The sequence below is a fragment of the Malus domestica genome, chromosome 02, assembly GCF_042453785.1.
Source record: "Malus domestica chromosome 02, GDT2T_hap1".
NCBI classification, from domain to species: Eukaryota; Viridiplantae; Streptophyta; class Magnoliopsida; order Rosales; family Rosaceae; genus Malus; species Malus domestica.
The window spans coordinates 36,704,903-36,732,154 of NC_091662.1; the positions used below are offsets into that span (position 1 = coordinate 36,704,903).

The window sequence follows — 27,252 nt, forward strand, 5'->3', positions numbered from 1 at the left end:
CCCTCTCTCCTCTTCTCTCTGCCATCCCTGCAGGTCAGCCCTGCTCTTCTCTCTGCCATCTGCAGGCAGGGCCGGCCCAGGCCCAGTGCAGGAGGGGCGACCGTCCAGGGCCTAAAAAAATTAGGGGCACCAAAATTATTAGGGCGGTATATTTATATATGTTTTTATAAGAGTATAAATTTATAAAATTTGATTCAAAGACACAGAAATTTAACTAGAAGTGGTGGTTTGTCATTTGAAAATAATAAGGAGGTCTTGGGTTCAAAACACCATGTGTGCTTATTTACTTTCCCTTTTTTTACAAATTTCTTTTTATAAGAGTATAAATTTAGAAAATTTGGTTAAAGGATCAAGAAGTTTAATTAGAAACAATGATTTTTGTTGTTTAAAATTAACAAGAGGTCCTAAGTTCGAAATGCTATGTGCATGTTTATTCTTTTCAAATTTTACAAATTTTTGTTTGGTTGGTAATTTATTTTTAGTTACTATCTAGTAGCTATGTGTGTTGTTATTTTTAAATATTCGTTTTAATTCAAGTCTAATCTTCAATAAAGAATAATACGTAGACCAAATTTGCAAATTATATGACGTGTCATCAAAATGTTTAATTTAGTAAGACTCGAAAACATCATTATTTTTTAGTCCCATATTGACAAGGTTAGTAAATAAGAAAAAAACACCTCACGATTTATTCAAAAACACATTCAAAGTTCAAATGGAAAACAAAACTCATCATCTATCTACTTGTAAGCCCGAAGTTTTTTTTGCTTCCCTCTCTCAATACAAAATAAATTAATTTTTCTGTGTTTCTAAATTATTGAGTTTGAAGTGTTTTTCGAAGCATAATTTTTTAGATGTTTTATGTGTGAAAATAAATAATTTTCTAACATGAAGTTAGGACATTTTTTTTTACGTCGCCCCGAGCCTCAAAAATCTTTGGACCGGCCCTGTCTGCAGGCCAGCCCTGCTCTCTGTCCGTGACGGTGACTCAAGTAAATTGATAGCAACCAAACACACAAAGCCCATTATTATGAACCAATGGCATGGACGTAAATAGAGTGAAATTCGGGTCTAAATTTGAATGGTGCAGTTGAAATCCCTCTTTTAGACTAAAGTAATTTGATAAATTCTCTACCCCAACCTTCTTCCCCAGTGTGTTTTGTGGCCGAGCCTTTCGTAGACGGCGAGCGACTGGTAGAAGAGAGAGAATCTTCACCTTCACCTCCGTGTGTTAGCGATGGCGCCGGAGCCGAGCATTGCAGTGGTGGTCAGAAACCCAGATCTGATTAGAGGGGTGGCAAATACTCGAGGTCCATGATGTACCACAAGCGATGACTTTGGGCTATCAAGGCCATTAACGGCGGCGCTTTCCCCCGCCACGATAAGAAAGCAGCCGCCGACGCCCCGGCAGTCAAGCCCCCTAAGTTTTACCCCGCCGACGATGTCAAGAAGCCTCTCGTCAACAAGGGCCAAGCTCACAAGGCTCAGGTCCCTATCTTTACACTGTTTCTCAATCATCTTCATATCTATAGATTATGTGTACGTGTGTATTTCTTTCTGGCCCTTGATTGACGACAAAAATGTGTTGAATTGTCGCCTTAGTGTGTTTGGATTCTGAGAAAATATTAGCTCTTGTGTGATTATTGTCTGAATTCTGTGACTTTTTTATCTATCTAATGGCCCAAAATGTTTTTGGAACCAATCTCAGGAAAAATGCTAGTGAATTCTGGAAAACCACTTCTCAAACGCATTCTAATATGTATATTTTTTGAATGACTATTGTTTTCTCAATCGTGTATGTAGTTTTAGGGAGTGAGGTTTCATTTTTATGCGAGAAAATACAAAAAAAAAAAAGGTCGAAAGTGAGAAATAGGTGGGATTTTGCAAGCACAGATGGGGCATATGAGTGGGTACGCATGGGTATTATTGCTTTGCATTAAGATTGGCACCTGAAAAGTGGAAAATGTTGAAATGTGATGTATGAATGTGCGTGTATGCGGTCTAACATTGTCGTATTGGGGTTCTATTTATGATTTTCAACACTCCATTTCAATCACGAGGATAAAGTGAAGATACATAGAGTAGAAGTTACAACATGGAGAGTAATAATTGGATCACTTTGTTTGTTTGTTTGTTTGTTTTTTTTTTTTTTTTGAGCTAACATGCACAAACTGCAAGATGGAAATGTTGTTTGTATAATCTCATATAAGTTTTTGAGTTGTGGTAACCTTTTATGCGTTTTCTTCAGTGGATATCTAATAATCGTGCAGGGCTAGCATTACTCCTGGTGCCATGTTGATCATTCTTGCCGGGTTCATGGGGAAGAGGGTTGTGTTTCTGAAGCAGCTTTCATCTGGCTTGCTTTTGGTCACTGGTAAGTTCTTGTTCTCCTTACATGTTGTTTCACCTGTTTCCGTTCTTCATTACCGAATTGGCTTGGTTGATTTCTTTGTTCTTATTCCTCGTGTCAATTGTTCTGCGGTTTAATCTGTATTATTAATATTAAATACAAAAATATTACAAAGGAAAACGTGGTCATGAACTTGTAGTTTGATGGAGCGGTGGCTATTAGTATTTAGCACATGGAAATAGGTCATTATTTACGTTGTGTGATTGAAGCGATTAATTTTGTTAGTGTTGTGCTTGAGCATAACTTTAAGACAGCCACTTGGGCTGTGCTTCTTGTTGATTGGGAAGTGCAGTTTCTATTGAGTGTTCTTCCCCCCCCCCCCCCCCCCCTCTTATATATCCTCTGTGCCTTGTGTCACTGTATTGGAGTGTTTTGGGCTGTTGTTGTCATTACAGGACCATTCAAGATTAACGGTGTTCCTCAAAGGCGTGTGAACCAGTCTTACGTGATTGGAACTTCAACTAAGATTGACATCTCTGGGGTTAATGTGGATAAGTTTGATGACAAGTATTTTGCAAAGGAAGTCCAGAAGAAAAAGAAGAAGGGAGAAGGTGAATTCCTTGAAGTGGAGATGGAGGTTGGGTCATTTGATCTTTTTTGTATTTTGAGGGAATACTGTAGATGGTCATTCATTAGGCAGTATTTTTGTTGTTGTCTTCTAACCTCTGATTTCTTTGTTCAAATTGTAGGACAAAAATGTAATTCCCCAGGTGAGAAAAGAAGACCAGAAGGCTGTTGATACACCCTTGATTGAATGCATCAATACAATTGCAGATATGAAGGAATATTTGGCTGCAAGGTTTTCTCTCAAGCAAGGCATGAAGCTTCACGAGCTTGTTTTCTAGAGACGAAGCAGAAAAGTATATCCTACAAACATTCGGTTTGTGTTTGAACTCGATCTTAGTGGTTATACTCTTTTAAGTTTTATTTTGTAAAACAAGATGTTACTCGAGAATAGGCAAATCATGTTGTATCATGAAATAAGCAGATCGGAAAAATTGAAGTTCAATACTTCTTTTTCAGATCTTTTTATTCCATTTTACCTCATGAATTCAAGTTTGCTAATTCACAGATCTGGAGAATTTCATGTGCTTTATTTCTTTCTCAGGTCTGATTATTCTATATTTCCTCAAGTTTGTACATCTATCAACTCCGCAATTGTTATGGCCCACATGATTTTCAAGTGTGCAAATTATTTCAATTCCGTTAACTTTCGAAATCTATAGGTACACATAATTTTGTTTTTAAATTTTTAATTCTTATCAATCTACAATTTAATCTGGTTTTTATTTTTATTTATTTATTTATTATTTATGATTCTTATTTTTTCTGGGAATTACTTTGTTTGATTTGTTCTAGGTTGTCATTATGGTAAATTTTACAGTGATTTGGCCTTTGCTTGGCCCATTTTTAACCTTTTGTTCCTGGTCTGCCCGCAAATAGAATTTCACAAATACGAAATCAAAACCCCCCGCCCTTTCTTGAACTATTTTGTTTTGCTATCACTTCCCCAATTGCTTTGCCACAGAATATTTTCAAAAGTGCTAATTGCAGATTTCAAAATTTAGGTATGATTTTTCTTTTTGTTTACATTTTTTTTAAATTCTTATAAATCCACAATTTATTCTGTTTTATTTTTTGGTTGATTGTTATTTTATTTTGGTCTGGGAATTAATTTTATTTGGTATTTTTTTCTAGGTTGCCAATATGTTAAATGCAACAGCCATTTGGGCTTTGCCTTTCATTCGGCTTGGCCCAATTTTCGAACCATTTGTTCATGGCCCGCCAACATGTACAATTTCACAAATCCAAAATCAAAACCCTTGTTCAATTTGCGACTATTTGCTTCTGCTCTCCCTTGCTTGATGAGAGTCGGAGCTTAAATTTGTATCACAATTCCAAACCCTAGGTCAGTAGAGGCAGAGCTTAAATTTACATTTAGAGCCATTTCTTTGCCGTCGTTATATTCATCCGCTCAATCCTTGGCATTGATTTTGCATCCTCTGGTATGTTATTAATCGACATTTGGTTTTCTTTTTCTGCATTCATTCTTCTCCCTGTTTTCAGTTTCTTTTCCTAATTTGAATAATTTTCGTTGTTTATTTTGGAAATTTAGATTGTTCTCATCATTGATGAAAAATTGGATGTTAAATTGGGAGAGAAGGTTGCAGATAGGACTGACACTGTACTTGTTGCAATGCTTCTTCCTTCTGGTGTTGACAGCTAGGGTAACCACTATTACTGATTCTATGAGTAATTATCTCTTATTTATTTGTTTTCTTGTTTCTTGAAATTTTGTTTATAAATTGTATTTAATCATTTTTTCTCATTTTCTAGTTAAACATCCTGAATGCAAACTCTTTGAAATTAGGAAAAGTCTGCCTATACTTGCGTCTTGGAGCTATAGTTCTTCGGTAGGGTAGTACTTTATGATCTAATTAAAAAAGAATGCAAGAAATCAAACCATTCATCAACTTCTGGAGTATGTTACATTACATTTGAAGGAAATTGACCAGAAGTTTGATATACAATGTTTTGTGTGCTCAGTTGTGAATGGGGTATGACATGCTATTTTATTTCTTCTTCGATTTCTATTGTTGATGATTGTAATTTTATTTGTATATGTTTTGTAGGAGCCAATAGGCTATCTTATAAGTAGATTTTGTGATATTAAGCATGATAAAGGTTGTAAGGGTAAATTTAGGTCTAGTGCTAAGTGCAAATGTGAAGGGTTTCATGTTGATTGCCATTATAAGCTATTGGAAATAAGGGTGCATTGCATAGGCAGCAGTAACAAATCTGCGTATACTAGTTTGAAGAAAGATTTCGAGGGGAGAAAAAATTACTGACAATTTACGTATGAGGGGGACATTGAAGGATTTCAAGGGTTTCAAATTTTTAATGTCCCACTCATCTGTAAATCGTCGATAATTCTTTCTTCTCTTGAAATCCTTTTTCAAACTAGTATACGCAGATTTATTACCGCTGCCTATGCAATGCACCCCTATTCCCGGTGGTTTATAATGACAATCAACATGAAACCCTTCACATTTGCACTTAGCACTAGACCTAAATTTACCCTTACAACCTTTATCATGCTTAATATCACAAAATCTACTTATAAGATAGCCTATTGGCTCCTACAAAACATATACAAATAAAATTACAATCAACAATAGAAATCGAAGAAGAAATAAAATAGCATGTCATACCCCATTCACAACTGAGCACACAAAATACTGTACATCAAACTTCTGGTCAATTTCCTTCAAATGTAATGTACCATCCTCCAGAAGTTGATGAATGGTTTGATTTCCTGCATTCCTTTTTAATTAGATCATAAAGTACTACCCTACCGAAGAACTATAGCTCCAAGACGCAAGTATAGGCGGACTTTTCCTAATTTCAAAGAGTTTGCATTCAGGATGTTTAACTAGAAAATGATTAAACAAAATTTCAAGAAAACAAATAAATAAGAGAAAATTACTCATAGAATCAGTAATAGAGGTGACCCTAGCATCTCCATGGCAACACCAGAAGGAAGAAGCATTGCAACAAGTATAGTGTCAGTCCCGTCTGCAACCTTCTCTCCCAATTTTTCATCAATGATGAGAACAATCTACATTTCCAAAATAAACAACGAAAATTATTGAAATTAGGAAAAGAAACTGAAAACAGGGAGAAGAATGAATGCAGAAAAAGAAAACCAAATGTCGATTAATAACATACCAGAGGATGCAAAATCAATGCCAAGGATTGAGCGGATGAATATAACGACGACAAAGAAATGGCTCTAATGTAAATTTAAGCTCTGCCTCTCCTGTCCTAGGGTTTGGAATTGTGATACAAATTTAAGCTCCGACTCTCATCAAGCAAGGGAGAGCAGTCGCAAATTGAACAAGGGTTTTGATTTTGGCTTTGTGGAATTGTACGTGTTGGCGGGCCATGAACAAATGGTTTGAAAATTGGGCCAAGCCGAATAAAAGTCAAAGCCCAAATGGCTGTTGCATTTAACATATTGGCAACCTAGAAAAAAATACCAAATAAAATTAATTCCCAGACCAAAATACGATAACAATCAACCAAAAAATAAAACAGAATAAATTGTGGATTTATAAGAATTTAAAAAAAATGTAAACAAAAAGAAAAATCATACCTAAAAAGGAAACTCTTTGAAATTTTGTTTATAAATTGTATTTAATCATTTTTTCTCATTTTCTAGTTAAACATCCTGAATGCAAACTCTTTGAAATTAGGAAAAGTCCGCCTATACTTGCGTCTTGAAGCTATAGTTCTTCGGTAGGGTAGTACTTTATGATCTAATTAAAAAGGAATGCAAGAAATCAAACCATTCATCAACTTCTGGAGTATGTTACATTACATTTGAAGGAAATTGACCAAAAGTTTGATGTACAATGTTTTGTGTGCTCAGTTGTGAATGGGGTATGACATGCTATTTTATTTCTTCTTCGATTTCTATTGTTGATGATTTTATTTTATTTGTATATGTTTTGTAGGAGCCAATAGGCTATCTTATAAGTAGATTTTGTGATATTAAGCATGATAAAGGTTGTAAGGGTAAATTTGGGTCTAGTGCTAAGTGCAAATGTGAAGAGTTTCATGTTGATTGCCATTATAAACCACCGGGAATAGGGGTGCATTGCATAGACAGCGGTAATAAATCTGCGTATACTAGTTTGAAAAAGGATTTCAAGGGAAGAAAGAATTATCGACGATTTACAGATGAGTGGGACATTAAAAAATTGAAATCCTTCAATGTCCCCCTCATACGTAAATTGTCCGTAATTTTTTCTTCCCTGGAAATCCTTCTTCAAACTAGTATACGCAGATTTGTTACCGCTGCCTATGCAATGCACCCTTATTTCCAATAGCTTATAATGGCAATCAACAAGAAACCCTTCACATTTGCACTTAGCACTAGACTTAAATTTACCCTTACAACCTTTATCATGCTTAATATCACAAAATCTACTTATAAGATAGCCTATTGGCTCCTACAAAACAGAAAACATATACAAATGAAAAAAACCATAAATTAAAAATTACAATCATAAACAATAGAAATCGAAGAAGAAATAAAATAGCATGTCATGCCCCATTCACAATTGAGCACACAAAACACTATACATCAAACTTCTGGTCAATTTCCTTCAAATGTAATGTACCATCCTCTAGAAGTTGATGAATGGTTTGATTTCTTGCATTCCTTTTTAAATAGATCATAAATACTACCCTGCCGAAGAACTATAGCTCCAAGACGCAAGTATAGGCGGATTTTTCCTAATTTCAAAGAGTTTGCATTCAGGATGTTTAACTAGAAAATGATTAAATACAATGTATAAACAAACTTTCAAGAAAACAAATAAATAAGAAAAAATTACTTGTATAATCAGTCACAGAGGTGGCCCTAGCATGTCCACCCATGACAACACTAGAAGAAAGAAGCATTGCAACAAGGACAGTGCCAGTCTCGTCTGCAAGCTTCTCTCCCAATTTTTCATCCATGATGAGAAAAATCTACATTTCCAAAATAAACAACGAAAATTAATAAATTCTTCATCCAAGTTTTGCCGTGCAAGTTATTGGAAGCTTGGTTGGTGAACCAACTTGCTGTAAGATTTTGCATTCTTGGAAAGATCCATCATTTCCATGCTTGGTAGCTCACCGGAACCAAGCGGAATCTTTATGGACAAATCGGAATAGCTTAGGCTTACAGATACAAGGCTGCTGACATTTATAAGCCAATTTGGTGTTTCCAAATCAAAGTTATTTATAATCAGTCTATCACAGCAAAAGAAGTAAATTTTTACAGTAGCGAGAGAGGGAATAAAGGCAGATAATCTATAACACAAGTCAATCACGACATGGAGAGAAGAAGTTTCCTCAACTTGTGGTAATTGCACCACTCGATCCATAATATGACAACTTTAGATGCTGCAAATTCCTCAAGGGGATCCTAAGAATTCAGGAATTGTAATGCGAAAGCTCAATCCAACGGTTTCAAGGACTTGAGCATCATACCAACTTCCAGTTTCTTTATCACTGGAGTTAAAAGGGTGAAGTTTTTGAGTTCAAGATGAGAACGAGCATTGCAGAAAAGAAGAGAACGAGCATTGCAGTCAGAATTGGTAGAACTTTCCTTCACAGACCCTTGTCGAATTTGCAATGTGTTTGGGCACTGGACTGATTTATGCCCTGACCTGAAATTTGTCCCAGACAAAGTAACTAAGGTTGGCAAGGGCTATGAAATACATGACGGCCGCTATGGGAGGTATGCTGCTCCGATTTATTGTCTTAACTGTATGGTGCCGGTTGAACACGAGGCTGAAAAGTGCCCGCACGACAGCTGATGCATGGCAATAATCCAGGGCTGTCATGGTTCACCTCCTTCCACCCCATAATCTTGCTGATGGCGAGGAAGGTGTTGGATTATCTAGTCTTGGGCTGTTGCTTTCGTCTTTACTTGCTTTGAGTTTCAGCACTCTAGTCTGTACGTATGTCTTTGAGTAAGCTCACCCGCCCCGTCCATAGTCACTGATGGCTGGCAGATAGATACTGTATTTGGGTTTGATTTTCTTGTACTGGTCTTGGATACAAAAGAAAACTGTTGGCTCCTGTGAGACCAATTGATCCAACTGTTTTTGGTCCATTGCTCACTAGAGAAAGCCTGATGGGCAGATGATTGTCTCTCTATTGACTTTATGCTTTCCGAAGAAGCGATTGCAACTATGGCTGCTTTATACAGAAGGCGTTCCTCTACCACCCCTATTTGCCCAATCTGTTGTTGCCATGAGGAAACAATCGAACATCTTCTTCTCCTATGCCCTTGGGTTGCTACCATTTGGCTTGGTGGGGCACTAAATTATCAAGTGATCAGAGATGGTAGTACAAATTGGGTGCAGTGGCTGCAAGCTGTTTTTTCCTCTAACCTGGGTTCAAATGCGAACTGCAATTGGGTGCGAGCATTTGTGGGATTCTCTTGCTGGCATATCTGGAAATCCCGGTGTTAGTTTGTTTTCAACCAGGTGCCCATCAAGCCCACAAAAGTTATTGGGACAATCTCGAACTCCTTGGGGGAATTCGCTGATGCGCGGGGTAATCTGAATGATACTGGGATTTTGGCTACGGGCAGGACCTCGGATGGTCTCCTCCAACTGCTCCTTTTTATAAGGCAAATGTCGATGCATGCTGGTCGAGGTTGAACAAAACTGGGTTTGTTGGGGTTGTGGTGAGGACTGCGGAAGGAAATTTTGTTGCAGCGGCAAAATACTCCATTGTGGCTCCGAATGTCGCCGCGGCTGAGGCCTATGCGCTGCTTTGGGGGTGCGAGATGGTTTCTTCTTTGGGTCTTAGCTCGATTGTATTTGAGTCTGACTCCCTGGAATCTATTTCGTGCCTTGCTGTTTCGATGGAGGATGGTTCTTGGGAGGCCTTTCCGATCTTGGTGGAAGTCAAGGAGATGGGTGAGTCTTTTCAGGACTGTCGCTGTTCTTGGGTTCCAAAATCAGCCAATATAGCGGCGAAATCTCGTGTCAACAAACAATTTGGAGATGTGTGATGTCATTTGGGTTGATCGACCCCCATCTTCGTTGGTGAATGTGCTGAACAATGATGACTTACCTTGTTAGATTTTATTTTGTCAGTGTAGGGGGCGACACCTTTGCATTGGTTGCAGTGTCCCCCGTCTTGTACCCCTCTACACTGTTTTATTTGTTAGCCTTGCTTGCCTCGTTGTAGGCTTTCTCTGTATGTTCTGACATCTTTTGAAAATTCTCAGTTTACCGAAAAAAAAAAAAAAAGGAAGGTTGTAAGCTCCATTCCCTAGTGTCCAATCGCTTCGCTTGTGAAGTATATAAGCTAAAACATCTCCAAGGGCTTTGGCTCCAGCTTCAAAAGCAATTTTGATCCGTCGACATTGGGGTTGTAGGGAACCACTTAATCGTGACACCCCTATTTGTGGAGGATGGACTGCAACAGGAACAAAAATAATAGGGTGCCTCCCAACTATAATCCCCAAAAATCTCAATTTTACAGAATTCTTCATCAACAATGACAATGGAGGTGGAAGGAGCAGGGGAAGGGGAAGAAAATGTTGTGCCTTCAGACGGAGCCAGATGGAAACACTGAACCGTAACACCTTCAAAAAATTGTCAATCAGCTTCGTCACAATGTATAATCATTTCTACTTCTTCTCTTTGAAATAATTTCGACTAGTAATATAATTAAAATGTGGGAGAAAATACGAAGAAGAATGTTTCTTGAACTGATGGAATTGTAGAAATTTGCTTTTTGATTGGAAATAAATTTTCTTTTGGCACATGCAGGTGGGTGCGGAATTCTGAATTTCACAATCCATTTTCGTGTGCATTATGTAGCGTGCTCTTGAATCTCAGTTTCAGGTTTGCTTTGTTTAGTCTTGGGTGGTAGTGGATCTCTTTATCCGGAGTCCGCAGATAAAATTTCTTATGAGTTATTGGTACTCTAAGAAATGTGAAATTGTTGAATTTATTTTGTCACGTTACTTGAATATAGAGATTCAAAATAGCTTGTTAATTCGTGTTTATTTATTCATGTTATGTTAATTATAATTAAAAAAAAATTATATTCTTGTTGAGACTTCATCATACATTATCCATTCTTCATATAGAAGAAAAAATTATAGATTATTATGTACCGACCGAATCGATGATTATTCATGAATCCATAATTGAATCAATTACATATTGGTTCCAATGTTATGGTAAAACTTCGTTTGATAAAAGATCTATACCACTCAATTTTAATGTTATGGCCTCTATTAGCTCATCATATGTCTCACTTTGCAACAATTCAAAACTTAATTGGTCCGAATCTCTTTCTCCCTCTCTTGAATGGTCTAAGTCTCTCAGTCCGCAAGCCCCGCAAAGATCTAGAATTGATCTCATTCCATTGACTGGGTCCAAAGACGCAAATAAGCTACAATTGATGTGAATTAGGGGTAATATTACTAAGACCATCTCCAAATGATGCTGTGAGCCAACTTGCTGTAAGATTTTGCATTCTTGGAAAGATACATCATTTCCGTGCTTGGTAGCTCACCGGAACCAAGCGGAATCATTCTGGACAAATTGGGATAGCTTAGGCTTACAGATACAAGGCTGCTGACATTTATAAGCCAATTCGGTGTTTCCAAATCAAAGTTATTTATAATCAAAGTCTATCACAGCAAGAGAAGTAAATTTTTACAATAGCTAGAGAGGGAATAAAGGCGGATAAGCCAGACAATGCAACTCAGCTAAGCACTCAAAGTTCATCAAACTTTTCAATCCTTTCTGAACACACCATTGCAAGGTCAGCTCCATCAATATTGAGGGAGGTTCCAAAGTGACAATATCATCACTGTCCCGCACTCGAGGTTGTCAACAGATAATCTATAACACAAGTCAGTCTCGACATGGATAGGAGAAGTTAGAGAGGTTTCCTCAACTTTTGGTAATTGCACCGCTCGATCCATAATATGAAGCTTTAGATGCTGCAAATTCCTCAAGGGGATCCTAAGAATTCCGGAATTGTAATGCGAAAGCTCAATCCAACTGTTTCAAGGACTTGAGCATCGTACCAACGTCCGGTTTCTTTATCACTGGAGTTAAAAGGGTGAAGTTTTCTTGGGGATAAGATCAAGGAAAAGCCACGGGAACAATTCCAAAACATCAGCACCGGGGCGAAATATTAAATTGCATAGAACATGAAAACCACTCTCTTCCTATACTGCTGTCTACGTTTGTTCCACACATAAAGCTCAAAAATTTAAAACTTATCAATCGTTATACGTTACAAAGCATGATTTACCAGATATCCAATCTATTAGCTATCAGTTTTGACATGACGCGTGCAAGACTCGCCCGGGACAACTTCCATCTCTAGCTAGATACTCGGTAATTGGTTCATTCTGTTTTGTAACCCTTATATATTCTCGGTCTAAATGTGTCATCCTTGTGCAAAGATTACGCTAATCTTCTCCGTATCATTCCTGAAACATATGTCAACAACTTTCCCTATTCTATACAACTAAGAAGATGATGCGGAAAAAAAGGTATCATGTCAGACCTGCCTTTCTGTCACAACGAGTGGCAAACTTCATCTCGTTGTAGTTCTGATGAGGGTTTATGAGGCACAAAGAATATTGTTGGAGATTGGTGGCTATGTTGTTTTTTGTCCTCCAACTGTATATAGATATGATAAGACTGAAGCATATACTCATTTACGGAAGAGAAGGATCTTCACGTAAATGTGGGTTGCTTGATTAAGTTCCTGGTCACTTGGAGATCTACTAAGATTAGGTTGTTTGATAATAACTTGGAATTCAGTTATTTGATGGCGAAAGAAGGGTTTTGGACCGAGAAGGAGGTGAAGTTCACTGCAGCTTGGCTTCAAGATCTGCTTTCTGTGGCCTATGGAACGAACTGCGTTGGAGCGGAGATTTCTCTATGGAAGGTATTTGAATCTGTGGTGATTTTCGAGGACAGTTGTAAACAAGACTTAGCTGTAGAGAGCTACATTGGACCAAGTATACAAGTTACTAGTTATGCCGTTGTTTCTTCGTCACTGTTGCCAACTTCCGCACATATTCATAGGTTTTCTGTTTTGGTTAAGACCACACTGCATTGATTTTTTTTTGTCCTTTGCGTGTGTAATCAGGTGTTTGTCTGTGTCTTTGATCACTCGATTCACTTTTAATCTCCAATTTTATAATTGTTGTGCTAGGATAGCACCAAACCTTATGGAACCAACTCAATCTAACCCACAGGAAATTTATCAAATGAAAATGCAAGAACAATATAGAAAATAACACCAAGATTTTAACGAGGTTCCTCCACAGTCAGTGTAACTGGAGTACGTCCTCGGAGCAGTAGGAGCTCACCCAATAATCCACTATCAACCAAATGGGAGTTTACAAAGTGTTGGCAATCTCACAACCCAAATAACCCAATACACCCAATAGCTCTCACACACCAAAGAAACAAATAGAGAAGAAAATATACTGAATAATTTCTTCTCTACACATATAGCTCAAAGCTATTACAACAATAACTATGATGGATGATTGCTAATAAAAAAGAAGAGCACATTCTTCTTCTTTTCAACAAAGGGTTGTTGCACCCTTTCTAATTTTCTGATGCTCTGCAGCTTGCACTCATTTTCTCTGCAGCTCTCTTCTCTCTTCTGCTCAAAACTGAAATTGAGCTCTCCTTTTCTTCTCTATCTACCGAAACAAAACAATGACTTATTATTTAAACCAAGCCATCACTTTCGGCTAATAAAAAACCACAAAAGAAGAAAAAACATCATCATGATGCCTCCTCATCATGATGTCTTTATAATTTTATAACCAAAAGTTTTTTCTTTTCCTTTTTTTAATAGCCGAAAGTAATTGTTGTTTGGCCATAATTTAACAATAATGTATGTTGTGCTGCCCTCACAATTCACAAATGGCATGCAGGTATCTCCCCAAGATATTTGACAGGCTTAAAAGGGCAGAAGGATTCTTGTTCCTCCAGGACCATACCATTCTCAACTACTGGAATTTACTGCAAGCACGCAAGACTAAGCTGTGATCAGTGACGAGGTAATGTGAAATCCCGAGCACAATGCCCTGGACTGTAAACCAACGCTGACTGATCATTCGTTCACTCTCTCTTTTGCAGGTGCCTCAGTCTTGGACTACATCCTCAATCTACGGTAAAGACTTGGAATGGTTGTCAAAACAAGCAAATACGGTAAAGAACGTTGTCGGCACCATGCATTTCATTTGTAAGTCAATTACAAGGAGAGCATCACACAGGAGCGGAGTCTTGTTATATGTAGCTCCGAGGTATTCTATATTCCTCGACAATTTGTTGGGGACTTTGTTGACATTGTAGGTCTTGTGGGAAATTTTGAAATCCACAATACGGTATCAGTTCCCATGTTATTCATGGCAATGGATTCGCCTAACATATACGACTCTGTGGTCAATACAATGATTTATAAAGCCAAAGGTATCATCTAGCAACTCTACAAACATTTTTTCTGCTCAAGTGGCAGTTGAAAAGCATTTGGCAGAGAAATCTTGTCAAACTATTGACAGCATGTTCAAAATCGATTTTCAAGGATACGATTTCAAAGCTCTGGTTTGTGAGTTCAAGATGAATGGGAGCCTAGAAGAATGGCTGCATATTTCAGTTCAAACCGTAGACAAGCCAACCAATCTGAAGAAGAATCTGAATCTTATTCAGAGAGTAAACATTGCCATCAATGTAGCGTGTAGTGTGGATTATTTGCACAACCAGTCTCACGTGCCAATAGTTCATTGTAATTCAAATCCCAGTAACATTCTGTTGGAGAGTGACATGGCTGCCTGTTTTGGTGATATTAGTTTAGCAAGGTACCCCCCAGACTCTTGTTGTTCATACAAAAACCGCTTCCAATGCAACAAAAGGCTCAAAAGCACTTTTACTGTCTTTCCGTTTAGCATCAATGTGAAACATATGTAAACTTAAATTACGTATGATAATTATTGTCCCCTTCCCGTGTACCTAATATCTTTGTTCAAAAAAAAAAAAAAAAAGTAAAATGGTGAACCTTACCAAAATGGTCATTTCATGTAATGAGTAACCCAACTGGTATTTATCAAATATAACAAAAAATTAACCCTTAATTTAAAAAATATCAGTTCTTATAAAAACTTTCAAAGACATCCAAATTAAACATACATAGACATAAATAGCTTCAGTTTATATGAATAACTATTTTTTTTTAACAAAACAATATTATCTACACTAACTAAAAGACTTCTTTTGCAATAATCAAGAGTTGCTTTCACTAATATGTTTTTTCCTTTTTCATTTCTTTTCTAAACGAAGAACAAATGTATCTCTCAATTTTTTTTAATAGATAATAAAAAAAAAAAACCTTTCTTTCTCGAATGGTTCCCACAAAACACTTTAGCGAGAGCTCTTGTTGCTGCCATTCTTGCAGCAAAATTTTACTTTGTGCTTAATCTGTTTACTCTTTATAATGTTCTTAATCATCTCTTTGTGTGGTAAAACCTAATTAATTAGCATGAGAATTTTGTTGGTTAATTTCCTTAATTTTGGTCTTGCTCAACATTTCTGCCTTTTCTCAATACTGTAAAAAGCTAGTACAATTGCAATATCGTCCTTGAAGGGCAGCTTGGAATTATGAAAAGGTCCTTTTAGTATTTATATTTTCGTGCTATATTACATATATGAAGAAATGTGTTTCTTTGATTATTTTATTAAAATATAAAATTGAGAGAAACCTTTGTTTTTCGTTTGAAAAAGGAACCAAAAAAAGAAGAAGAAAATATAGTAAACTGTCGATTTACCCTTTGAACTTTCACTTAGCTTTCGATTTTCCCCCTGAACTTTTCTATTGGAAAATTAAGGACTCAAACTAATTTTTTTAGCCGATTTGCCCCCCACCGTTAGTTTTTCATATATTTCATCCATATTTCTGTTAAGTGAGACAATGTGCACAACATGTGAGGGTAGTTAAGTCATTTCACTCTTAAAAATAATTAAAGAACTGAAAATAAATAAAAAACAAAATTTTCCCTCTATTTTTTCGCGCTAATTCCTATCCTCAATTTTATTTTTCCCTCTCATTCCTATGCATGGGAAATGCCATATGATGTTATTGTCTTCATAAGTAGCAAAGTTAGTCTTTTCTTGAAGCATGTACTACCATTTTTATTTTTCTCTAACAAATTAATAATTTGACAAATGTTCATGGTGTTATTGTTTCCAAAGCAGTGCATTAATATAAGAAACCTGTTCATAATACTCACAAAAAATGCTCAAGATAATTACATACTTTTCATAATGTCATAATAATCCCAATGCAATTCCACAAAATGATCCTTGAGAAGTTGGAAAACATAAGAGATTTTACCATCCATAGGGTATATAACCCATAGAATCTCGATTACAAAATATGGGCGTTCCACTTAACCAAACACAAGCAAAATAAGGTTTTAGTTATCAAAACAAGAGCACAAATATTCTGCTCGAAACGCACATGACACGTGGAGATCAACTACACTTTCCATGGCCCTTCCTTGTTTGGTTGGAATCTTGTAACTAAACCTATTTTCATTTATGATGGCTGAGTAAGGTTGAGGGTGTTATGTTTTTCAACTTCTTAAGAATCATTTTGTGGAATTATATTGGGATTATTATGACATTATGAAAAGTATGTAATTATCTTGAGCATTTTTTATGAGTATTATGAACATGTTTCTTATATTAATGCACTGCTTTGGAGACAATAACACCACGATCATTTGTCAAATTATTAATTTGTTAGAGAAAATAAAAATGGTAGTACATGCTTCAAGAAAAAGTGTAACACCCACCCCCTATTTATAAAAATATATGTATGTAATTACCCCAAAACATTTTAAATATATCAATTTGGTCCCATTTTATCTACCCAATCTGAAAATTTAACATTTGATTCTTTCTCCCTCAAGCTGCCACGTGGCAGCACCCCCCCCCTTCACTCTTCTCTCTTCTCTCTCTATCCCCCCGTGAACCCTCCTCATTCTTCTTCTTTTCTGTCTTCCTGTCTCTCCCTCTCGGCTCTCACTCCTATCTCTCTTCTCTGCACCGCAACACACACACGCACACCATCGCGCACGCGTACGCGAGGAAGACCCATTGCCATTCACCATCTCGTCCTGCTCTCTCTCTCTTTCTCCCTTTCGTTCCCGCGACCCCAGAAACCGGAAAAGGGACTCCGGCGAGATTTTTCAATCTCCGGTTAGGTGAGCCCCTAATTATCTCTTTTTCGTCCTTGAATCTTGTGGGTTGTGATTTAATTGAGTTTTATTTCGTAAATTTGGAGGTTTTAGGACGAAATCGAATGAGGGTGTAGGGACACCCATTTCCAGCAAGCCGAGGGTGTCGGGGGAGTTTCAGGCCATCTCTGGCCATTCCACGACGAAAGGAAGGTATAAAAATACTCCCTTTGTCTTGCTCTTCGTTTTGGTACCTGGATCGGGGTATAGGGTTGTGTGTGGTGGTCGCCCGGAGCTATTGAAGCTCCGGTGTTCTCCGGCGAAACCAGGCCTTTCAAGCCGTGTAGAAGCACCAGACCCTTTGGGCCATTTGTCAAACCCATAGGCCTTAAGCCCGTTTTGCTTAAGCCCTAGCCCAATCTTTTTATTTGTTGTTTTTATTTATTTGTTAGTTGTTTAGGACCTTAAAGCCTTCGGGCCATTAGGATTAGGGCCCGTAGCCCTCTAGCCCAACCCAAAAACCTTTTTAAGGTTTTTATTTAATTTTATTTTCTGTTTTAGGAAATAAGGCCTTGGGCCAATTATAAAGTGGGCTTTCAGCCCTTTTTCAAACCCTTTAATCTTTAATAAAACCCAAAATCCTTAAGGCCTTTTAGCCCAACCCAATCCAAGCCCAATCTGACTTTGACCTTGACCAGTTGACTTTGACTGTTGACCTAGTCAACCGTCAGAGTTCTTATTGAGTTGACTTTTCGGGGTTTCGTCCAAGACCCCTCATAGGATAATTTCGACGTCCTGGACCCGTTTTTGAAGTCCGTTTTCCCAAATTCAAATTGTTAAAATAGAGTTTTATTAATTGGACCCTTTATGTGCTTAGGGGCAATTATTGGTGACGTTTTCTTGTTCGTTAGTTTGCGTGGCTTTTCGGCGGCTAAGTACTGTGAGTGGACCCCTTCAAAAGCATGTTTTAATAGTAGAAATGCATACATGAAAGACATGATTTAATGATTACGTTTTATGAAACGCTTTGAGATAACATGCTTACTGAAACTACTTTGAATTATTACTATTTTTCCTATAACCCATGTTCTTGTAGAATATCCGATGGATGATGATATGATATTTAGAATATGTTTCGAACATCTCTTTATAGTATAGATGATGGATGACTTCATACTATGAAGTTGTTTTTCAATATATATATGTTCAATGGTTTTGTACTTACCTAGTGGTCCTTTCCGCTACGGGACGTAGGGATAGATTCCGGTCCGTCCCGGGCGACGGTTTGGTGTTGGCATAGGGCCTGGAGTGTGTTTTCTCTGGCTATTTAGCACAGGGACGGGGAGCCGGCATGGGGCCTAAAGTGTATTTTTCTCTGACTGTCTGCTCAGAGACGGGGAGCTGGTATGGGGCCTGGGGGTTATCGGACAATTCACTAGTGATTATTATATATGAGTTATGATTTGAGATGCTGCACATCATGCTAGGTTTCGGAAAACCTATGTTCATCATTATATATTTGTTTTCATAAACCTGGGGGTTAGTATGTTGATAACTGTTTTATTATATTTATATCAAATTGGTCCACTCATGTTTGTTTTGCGCCCCCTTCAGGATTTAGAATCGAGGCCTACAATCCCGGCAATCCAGGCACTTCCGCTTCGGTATCTTCGAGTCCTCTCGGTGTAGGACCCATTCCTTTGTTTATATAATTTTATATTATTTCCTTTAGTGTTCTAGTTAGTTGTATGCTCTAAATATGTTCCTTAAGTGCATATTATTTATTCTTTTATATTTATAACCCTTATATATTCCTTGTTTTAAGCAATTGCACTCAATAAATGGCTTTCGTCACCTTTGGGTGTCGGCCAGCACATGCCTATCCTGGTATTCGGGGAAATATTGGTCCCTATATAGAATTATAACCATTTTTATAAATTGTTGATAATTATAACAAAAAATTGAATGAAAGTACGAATATACCCTTAATTACTAAAATCCTCCTCTTTTGCTCTTTAACGGTTTAAGAACTAGCAGTGCTAGCTTCAGTTTTTCCACAATCCTTGCATCCCCAAATTCCATATGTGTTTCTCTTCCCAGTTCCCAGCATACTTGCCACACAATTCATGTACTATTTGATCAATATTAAACACTAATGCATGAATACCTTTCCTTATCTTTTTCTCCGATAGTGTTCCAATACAACTTGCTAAAACCATGCCTTTTGTATTCTTCAATTCGTTAAAAAAAAAAAAAAAAAAAAATTCCCAGATCCATACCTTTTACATTCTTGGTCCACAAAAGGAACAAATTAATTAACCCGCAATTCATACAATTAAATAAATGAAAAACTAATGAAAAGTCCAAAAAAACTTCTCTTTTAATGAAAACCCTTTTTAAAGGTATAGTGAATAGTGTCAGTTAAAGGTAAAAATGTGGTTTTTCGTTAAAAATGAACAATACCGGGAGTGTTTTGACATAGAAGGTCGGTTCCAAAGAGTGGGTGTTTGAGAGTGATGTACTCTGATGTTCCATTGCCACCCAAGAAACCTAACAACAAATTTAACATCAACACAAAAACCAGCAATTATGCGTTTGATCTTGGTTCTATTTCAACAATTGGAATAGAGATGAAGATTTAAAGAAACATACACTAGAGCTCCAGAGGTAGGAGAAGAAAGAGAGAGTTTTGACATAGGGGTAATTAAGTCTTTTTAACTTCAATTTTGGCTAGTTTTATAAGAAGTAGAAAAGATAGACTATACTTCATTAGATGATTCTCAAAATGGTTATTTTTTCAAATAGTAAGGGTTAATTTTTGGTTATATTTGATAAATTCTGTACCCAACCTTCTTCCCCAGTGTGTTTTGTGGCTGAGCCTTTCGTAGACGGCGAGCGACTGATAGGAAGAGAATCTTTACCTTCACCTCGGGTGTTAGCGATGGACCTGGATTGTCTGCCCTCTTAGTTACCATCCCCTTCCATACCCTCCTACTTTTCTAGCCATTGATTTCATCTAATGCTCCATATTTTGCCACCTCACCAACAGCTCAAAAACATCTTTAAAGCCTCCCGCCTCTTCCACTTTTCCTAATCTTCACTCTCTCGCCTCTTCCACTTTTCTGCTACCTTTCCCGTAGTGCCTTTCCGATTGCTGCCTTTCTCGTCACCTCCTTCCGATTCACCTGATTTCTCTAATCTTCCCAGGTCAGTTTATGTTAATTTTCTTTGCTTGTTTTTGCTATTGGATTTGGATTTTCTTTTTTATAACATGTTGGGGTCCTCTTTTTCTGATTTAATGTGTCCCATTATTTGTTCTTCTAGAGTAATTGAGAACAAGAGAGATTAATGGGATGTTTAATGTTGAAATGTTGATTTTTGAAAATCTGGAGAGGGATTTGTTCTAGATTGCCCACAACCTCCGTAAAGAAACAACTTTGAAATGTTGATTTTTTTATGTACCATACCTTTTTCTATACTGCAGATCTGATTGAAAATGATTGATTCTGAAGAAGCAAATAATATCAACAATGATGACTCGAACGAATTCGATTGTACACCGAGGTGTGGTATGAAGTTTGATTCGCAAGAAGCAGCCTATAATTTATACAATGCCTACGGACGAAAAGTGGGATTTAGTATTAGAAAAGATCGTCACTACAAGAATAAGAAAACTAATGAAGTCACTTCAAGAATTTTTGCTTGTAGTAAGGAGGGTTTTCCGCTCCAAGATAAGCGGGATTACAAGATAAAGAAGCCAAGGGCAGAGACACGGACAGGTTGTCATGCTAAAATGGTTATTAAGTTGAATAGATCTAATGGAAGGTTTTTCAGAAACCAGAGTGTGCATATATGCTACCATCTCAGCGAAAAATATCAGACTCTCAGGCTGCTGAGTTAGACTTGGCAGAAGAATCTGGTATCCCACTTCGGGAATCTTATGAGTTGATGGCTAAGCATGTTGGAGGAAGGGAATCTCTTGGTTATACAAGGGTTGATCAAAAGAACTATCTTTTGTCTAGAAGGCAAAGAAAAATGGTGTATGGTGAAGCAGGAAGCTTGTTGAGATATTTTTAAGGTAAGACAGTTGAAAATCCTTCATTTTTTTATGCCGTACAATTGGATAATGAAGAGCAAATAACCAATATATTCTAGGCGGATGCTAAAATGCTAAGTGACTATGGTCATTTTGGAGATGTTGTTTCATTTGACACTACCTATAAAACTAATTTAGCAGGTCGTCTGTTTGCTGTGTTTTCTGGCTTGAATCATCATCGAGAAATTGTAGTTTTTGGGGCAGCATTGATGTACGATGAAACTGCTCCCTCGTTTATTTGGTTATTTGAAACTTTTTTGGTAGCAATGTCCAACAAGGCTCCCAAAACCATTTTTACAGACCAAGATGCTGCTATGATGAATGCCATTCCACATGTGATGCCTGATACATATCATAGGCTTTGCTTGTGGCATATGATGCAAAATGCACTAAAGAATGTTAATTGTGTATTCAAGGGTAACAGTGGAGTTAGAGAAGTCCTAAAAATGTTCATTGATGAATATGAGGATGAGGATGAGTTTTTAGTGGCTTGGGATGAAATGCTTGTGAAACATAATGTGCAGGGGAAAGCATTAGAGTGGTTGAAAGGAATAAAGAAGTTGAGAAAAAAATGGGCTAAGGCGTATGTAAAGATGGCATGGTCTGCAGGAATGACAACTACGGGAATTAGTAAGAGCTTCAATGGTAGGTTAAAAGAGTATTTACAGTCTGACTATAATGTGGTACAATTTTTCATGCATTTTGAGAGAGTACTTGATGATCAGAGGTATAAGGAGTACCAAGCTGAAAATAAATTGTGTTATAAGAATGCACAAGTGAAAGTTCCAGCTATGATGGTCAAACAAGCAGGTGATACTTACACGAAAGCAATATTTGAGGAATTTCAAGAACAATATGGGGAATCTCTTGATTTAAGAATAAAAAGTACCGTTGATGATGGTGAAGTTGTTGTGTACACAGTTTTTCCACCTTACGGTGCTTTTATGGAACGACATGTGAGGAGGGAGAGAGATTCAAACATAATCTGTTGCAGTTGCAGATTGTTTGAGATAAAAGGTATTTTGTGTAGTCATGCCATAAAAATCCTTAGAGAGGTAATGGACACCTTGGAGATCCCTAGTCAATATATTTTGAAAAGGTGGACTAAAAAAGCTAGGGTTGAGAGCATACAAAACATGCATGGGAAGGAAATCCAAGTTGATCCTAGATTGCAACAGAGCTCTCGATTTAGGTCCTTGTGCCACGCATTTACTCAGATCTCGTCCAGGGCTGCAGAAGGTGATGAAACATATGAAATAGCTCTTAGCTGTGCACATAAGTTGGGTAAATTGACTGAAGACAAGCTCAGTTTACAAATTAATGGTAAAACAGAAGATGAGGGTGAGGATTCTGCCCCCATTATGGCTCTAAACCATTCTAATGATGTTCCCAACTTGAATAATGCCACTGTTGTCCAAGCAAAAGGATTAAAGAAGAGAGAGACTTGTCGGGGAAGAAGACGACTCAAGAGTTGTTTGGAAGAAGCTATAGCCAAAAGGAAGCGATCATCTAACTCCCATTTATCAAAGGTAAAGTTTTAATTTTCTAAAAATTATAATAGCAGTAAACTAAGTCATATGGTTTATTTATCTATATTGTGAGTTGTGACATCTTAAAGGAAACTTGTGTTCCAAAGGAGACCGTTGCAGCGGGATGTTATATTGCTTCTCCTCCACCCTTTTTTTGTGCTCCCGTGATGGCTGAACCAAGGGGACCTTTTCCAGTGGTGAATACTTTGAATTCGGTGAGTGGTAATTAACCTCCTTATATTCTTTTTTATATTATGTTTATTAGTTATTTATGCAATTTTCATAGTCACAGGGACATGACATGCTTAAATACATGCCATGGATGACATATGAAGAACCTCAGTATAGTACATTTCAAGAGCTACTCCAAACAAATCCCACTGGTTATTCCGTTGCACACCAAGATTTGAATGTAAGCGGTGACCACTGGAGATGAAGAGAGGAAGCCAACTTACTGTTATTGCAGAACCGCAAATACTGGCATGAAAACTCATTTTTTGAATCTACAGATTTTTGTGTGTAATTTTGAATCTCTAGTTTCTGCAAAACAAATTTTTTGTGTGTAATTTGGAATGCTCTAGATTCTATGCTTATAATGGAAGCATGTACTGCCATGAAAACTCATTTTTTGTGTGTAATTTTGAATATGCAGAAAAGTTCTGCTTGTAATGGAAGCATGTAAGTACATGAAAACTCATTTTCCAACCAAGGCACTCTTACTTTTGTCTTAGCATCAAAACATGATATAAAACAGAGCAATGTAAAATACTTATCAGAAACAAAGGCATCTTAAAAGCAGATAGGAGGAGGGGGCGGGAAAGGCAACAGAAAAAGGGAGAAAAATTAGGCTTTAAAGACGTTTTGGAAGAGTCCTCATAATCTCTGTGTTTCCGTTGGAAGAGTCCTCATAATCTCTGTATTTTCACCAGGTATATCGTCCGCACACGCGCACCACTTTTCCAGGAATTCTTCAAAGCCATTAGATTACTCACCGCACCCGATCCACCCAATTAGGCGAATTGGCCAAGCAAAGAAAATTAACATAAATTGACCTGGGAAGATTAGAGAAATCAGGCGAATCAGAAGGAGGTGACGGGAAAGGCAGCAATCGGAAAGGCACTACGTGAAGATTAGGAAACGTGGAAGAGGCGGGAGGCTTTAAAGATGTTTTTGAGCTGTTGGTGAGGTGGCAAAATATGGAGCATTAGATGAAATCAATGGCTAGGAAAGTAGGAGGGTATGGAAGGGGATGGTAACTAAGAGGGCAGACAATCCAGGTCCGTTAGGGATGGCGCCGGAGCCGAGTATTGCAGGGGTGGTCAGAAACCCAGATCTGATTAGAGGGATTGGAAAATACTCGAGATCCATGATGTACCACAAGCGAGGACTTTGGGCTATCAAGGCCATTAACGGCGGCGTTTTCCCCCGCCACGATAAGAAAGCTGCCGCCGTCGCCCCGGCAGTCAAGCCCCCTAAGTTTTACCCCGCCGACGATGTTAAGAAGCCTCTGGTCAACAAGCGCAAGGCCAAGCCCACAAAGCTCAGGTCTCTATCTTTCACTGTTTCTCAATCATCTTCATATCTATAGATTATGTGTATGCGTGTATTTCTTTCTGGCCCTTGATTGACGACAAAAATGTGTTGAATTGTCGCCTTAGTGTGTTTGGATTCTGAAAAAATATTAGCTTTTGTGTGATTATTGTCTGAATTCTGTGACTTTTTTATCTATCTAATGGCCCAAAATGTTTTTGGAACCAATCTCAGTAAAAATGCTAGTGAATTCTGGAAAACCACTTCTCAAACGCGTTCTAATTTGTATATTTTTTGAATGACTATTGTTTTCTCAATCGTGCATGTAGTTTTAGGTAGTGAGGTTTTATTTTTATGAGAGAAAAAAAAAAAGGTCGAAAGTGAGAAATATGTGGGATTTTGCAAGCACAGATGGGGCATATGGGTGGGTACACATGGGTATTATTGCTCTGCAATAAGATTGTTACCTGAAAATTGGAAAATGTTGAGATGTGATGTATGAATGTGCGTGTATGCGGTCTAACATTGTCGTATTGGGGCTCTGTTTATGATTTTCAACACTCCATTTCTATCACGGGGATAGAGTGAAGATATATAGAGTAGAAGTAACAAGATGGAGAGTAATAATTGGATCACTTTGTTTGGTTTTTTTTTATTGTTTTTCTGTTTTTGTGACCTAACATGCACAAACTGCAAGATGGAAATGTGTTTTATCTTTTTCACTTTCGGTGTTTACTTTGAATTGAATTGGTTTGTATAATCTCATATAAGTTTTTGAGTTGTGGTAACCTTTTATGTGTTTTCTTCTCTGGATCTCTAATAATGGTTAGGTGTTTTCTTTCTTTATACCGTGTAGGGCTAGCATTACTCCTGGTACCGTGTTGATCATTCTTGCCGGGAGGTTCATGGGCAAGAGGGTTGTGTTTCTGAAGCAGCTTTCATCTGGCTTGCTTTTGGTCACTGGTAAGTTCTTGATCTCCCTTACATGTTTCATCTGTTTCAGTTCTTCATTACCGAATTGGCTTGGTTGATTTCTTTGTTCTTATTCCTCGTGTCAATTGTTCTGTGTTTTAATCTGTATTATTAATATTAAATGAAAATATATTACAAAGGAAAACGTGGTCATGAACTTGTAGTTGTTGTAATTTGATGGAGCGGTGGCTATTTAGCACATGGAAATAGGTCATTATTTACATTGTGTGATTGAAGTAATTAATTTTGTTAAGAGTGTTTGAGCGTAACTTTAAGATAGCCACTTGGGCTGTGCTTGTTGGTGATTGGGAAGTGTAGTTTCTATTAGTGTTCTTCCCCCACCCCCACCCCTTCTCTCTCTCTCTCGCTCTCTCTCCCCCCTACATATCCTCTGTGCCTTGTGTCACTATTGGAGTGTTTCGGACTGTTGTTTTCATTACAGGACCATTCAAAATTAACGGTGTTCCTCTAAGACGTGTGAACCAGTCTTACGTGATTGGAACTTCAACTAAGATTGACATCTCTGGGGTTAATGTGGATAAGTTTGATGACAAGTATTTTGCAAAGGAAGTCCAGAAGAAAAAGAAGAAGGGAGAAGGCGAATTCCTTGAAGTGGAGACCGAGGTTGGGTCATTTTATCTTTTTGGTATTTTGAGGGAATACTGTAGACGGTCATTCATTTGGCAGTTTTTTTGTTGTTGTCTTCTAACCTCTGATTTCGTTGTTCAAATTGTAGGACAAAAATGTAATTCCCCAGGTGAGAAAAGAAGACCAGAAGGCTGTTGATACACCCTTGATTGAATGCATCGATACAATTGCAGATATGAAGGAATATTTGGCTGCAAGGTTTTCTCTCAAGCAAGGCATGAAGCCTCACGAGCTTGTTTTCTAGAGACGAAGCCGAAAAGTATATCCTACAAACATTCGGTTTGTGTTTGAACTCGATCTTAGTGGTTATACTCTTTTTAAGTTTTATTTGTAAAAAAAGATGTTACTTCAGATCATGTGTTGTGCGGAGTTCTTTATTTATTTATTTATTTTTAATTAAAGATAGGCGTATTGTGCAATTGGGAAAGTTTATGCGATGTTTTCTTTCAGTATTTCGGGGAAGTGGTTTTCACACGCCCCATTACACTCTTTTATTCTCTCTTTTGGATTGAATAAATTGAGAGTTGATGGGTAGAAATAAACATGGGTATGTAGTAGGGGAGAAGGGGTGTGAGAAAATCTATTTATAAATAAACTTTTGTATATTTGTTTAGTGATATAGTCGATTATATAGTAAGCTGTCGGTATTAGCGGGTAGTCCCTCCCCCATCCTTCATCTTCATTGGAAGAAGCCCTTGGTTATGCTTTACTGCTACTCCAAAACCAAAACCAGCTGCTGCTGTTGTATTAAATCAGGATTAGAGTTGACGTCATGCTTGTAGTGACTTCTTGCACTCGTGAATATGAGTTGATGGAGGTGGTGGACTTGGTGCAATGCTTTGAAAGTCGGGTAAAATATGGCAGACCTTTACAGAATTAATTATATTAAATTTATGACATGCTAAAATATTATTTATTTCATTGGTGGATTACTCTTGGGTGGTACTTAAATGCGTACATGATTGGGTCGCTTTAAATTACTGCTTCAGCTGGGTGTTTATTTGCTATTGATTTTGAAATTATTGATACAATGTTGTTCTTTGAGAATATATTGTGACGTGCTATTTTGGAATTATTGGTGGAATCTTATTCGTTGAGAATATATGTGGAAGATAAAGCGAAATTATTTGTGCATCGCTTATGTAAGAAGTAGTTGGAACTTCGATGTTGAGAAAGGAACTTGGAAAAGAGTGTGACCTTTCATCCACCCGGGAGACTACAGGTAGAATTTCCCTAATTTCATCTCTTCCCGCCAAATACTTCCTTC

At 37.5% G+C, this 27,252-nt stretch overlaps 2 protein-coding genes, 1 long non-coding RNA gene and 1 pseudogene across 6 annotated transcripts; all 4 read left to right on the plus strand.

Moving 5' to 3' along the window:
* Window positions 1-1,111: 1,111 nt before the first annotated feature.
* On the plus strand, window positions 1,112-3,699 carry LOC139193983 (large ribosomal subunit protein eL6x-like; annotated as a pseudogene).
* Window positions 1,187-26,404, plus strand: LOC103442228 (large ribosomal subunit protein eL6x-like). Of its 4 annotated transcripts, none has more exons than XM_070817953.1 (5): window positions 1,187-1,236; window positions 24,123-24,380; window positions 25,222-25,328; window positions 25,780-25,961; window positions 26,074-26,404. In XM_070817953.1, exons 2-5 carry the CDS (start codon window positions 24,124-24,126, stop codon window positions 26,227-26,229), a joined length of 702 nt encoding a protein of 233 aa, XP_070674054.1. In that variant the 5' UTR covers window positions 1,187-1,236; window position 24,123; the 3' UTR covers window positions 26,230-26,404. The 4 variants fall into 4 exon arrangements, with proteins under 4 accessions (XP_070674054.1, XP_070674052.1, XP_070674053.1 ...); XM_070817951.1 differs by lacking the exon at window positions 1,187-1,236 and adding an exon at window positions 20,093-20,142 and having other exon boundaries at window positions 24,113-24,380; XM_070817952.1 differs by lacking the exon at window positions 1,187-1,236 and adding an exon at window positions 20,100-20,150.
* Window positions 13,907-14,989, plus strand: LOC108170618 (uncharacterized). The gene is made up of 2 exons (XR_011574997.1): window positions 13,907-14,036; window positions 14,116-14,989. It is a non-coding gene; the product is annotated as an uncharacterized lncRNA (long non-coding RNA).
* LOC139193982 (protein FAR1-RELATED SEQUENCE 5-like) lies at window positions 20,154-23,544 on the plus strand. Its single transcript, XM_070817950.1, has 4 exons — window positions 20,154-20,774; window positions 21,607-22,835; window positions 22,925-23,050; window positions 23,128-23,544. Exons 1-4 carry the CDS (start codon window positions 20,741-20,743, stop codon window positions 23,269-23,271), a joined length of 1,533 nt encoding a protein of 510 aa, XP_070674051.1. The 5' UTR covers window positions 20,154-20,740; the 3' UTR covers window positions 23,272-23,544.
* Window positions 26,405-27,252: the final 848 nt, after the last annotated feature.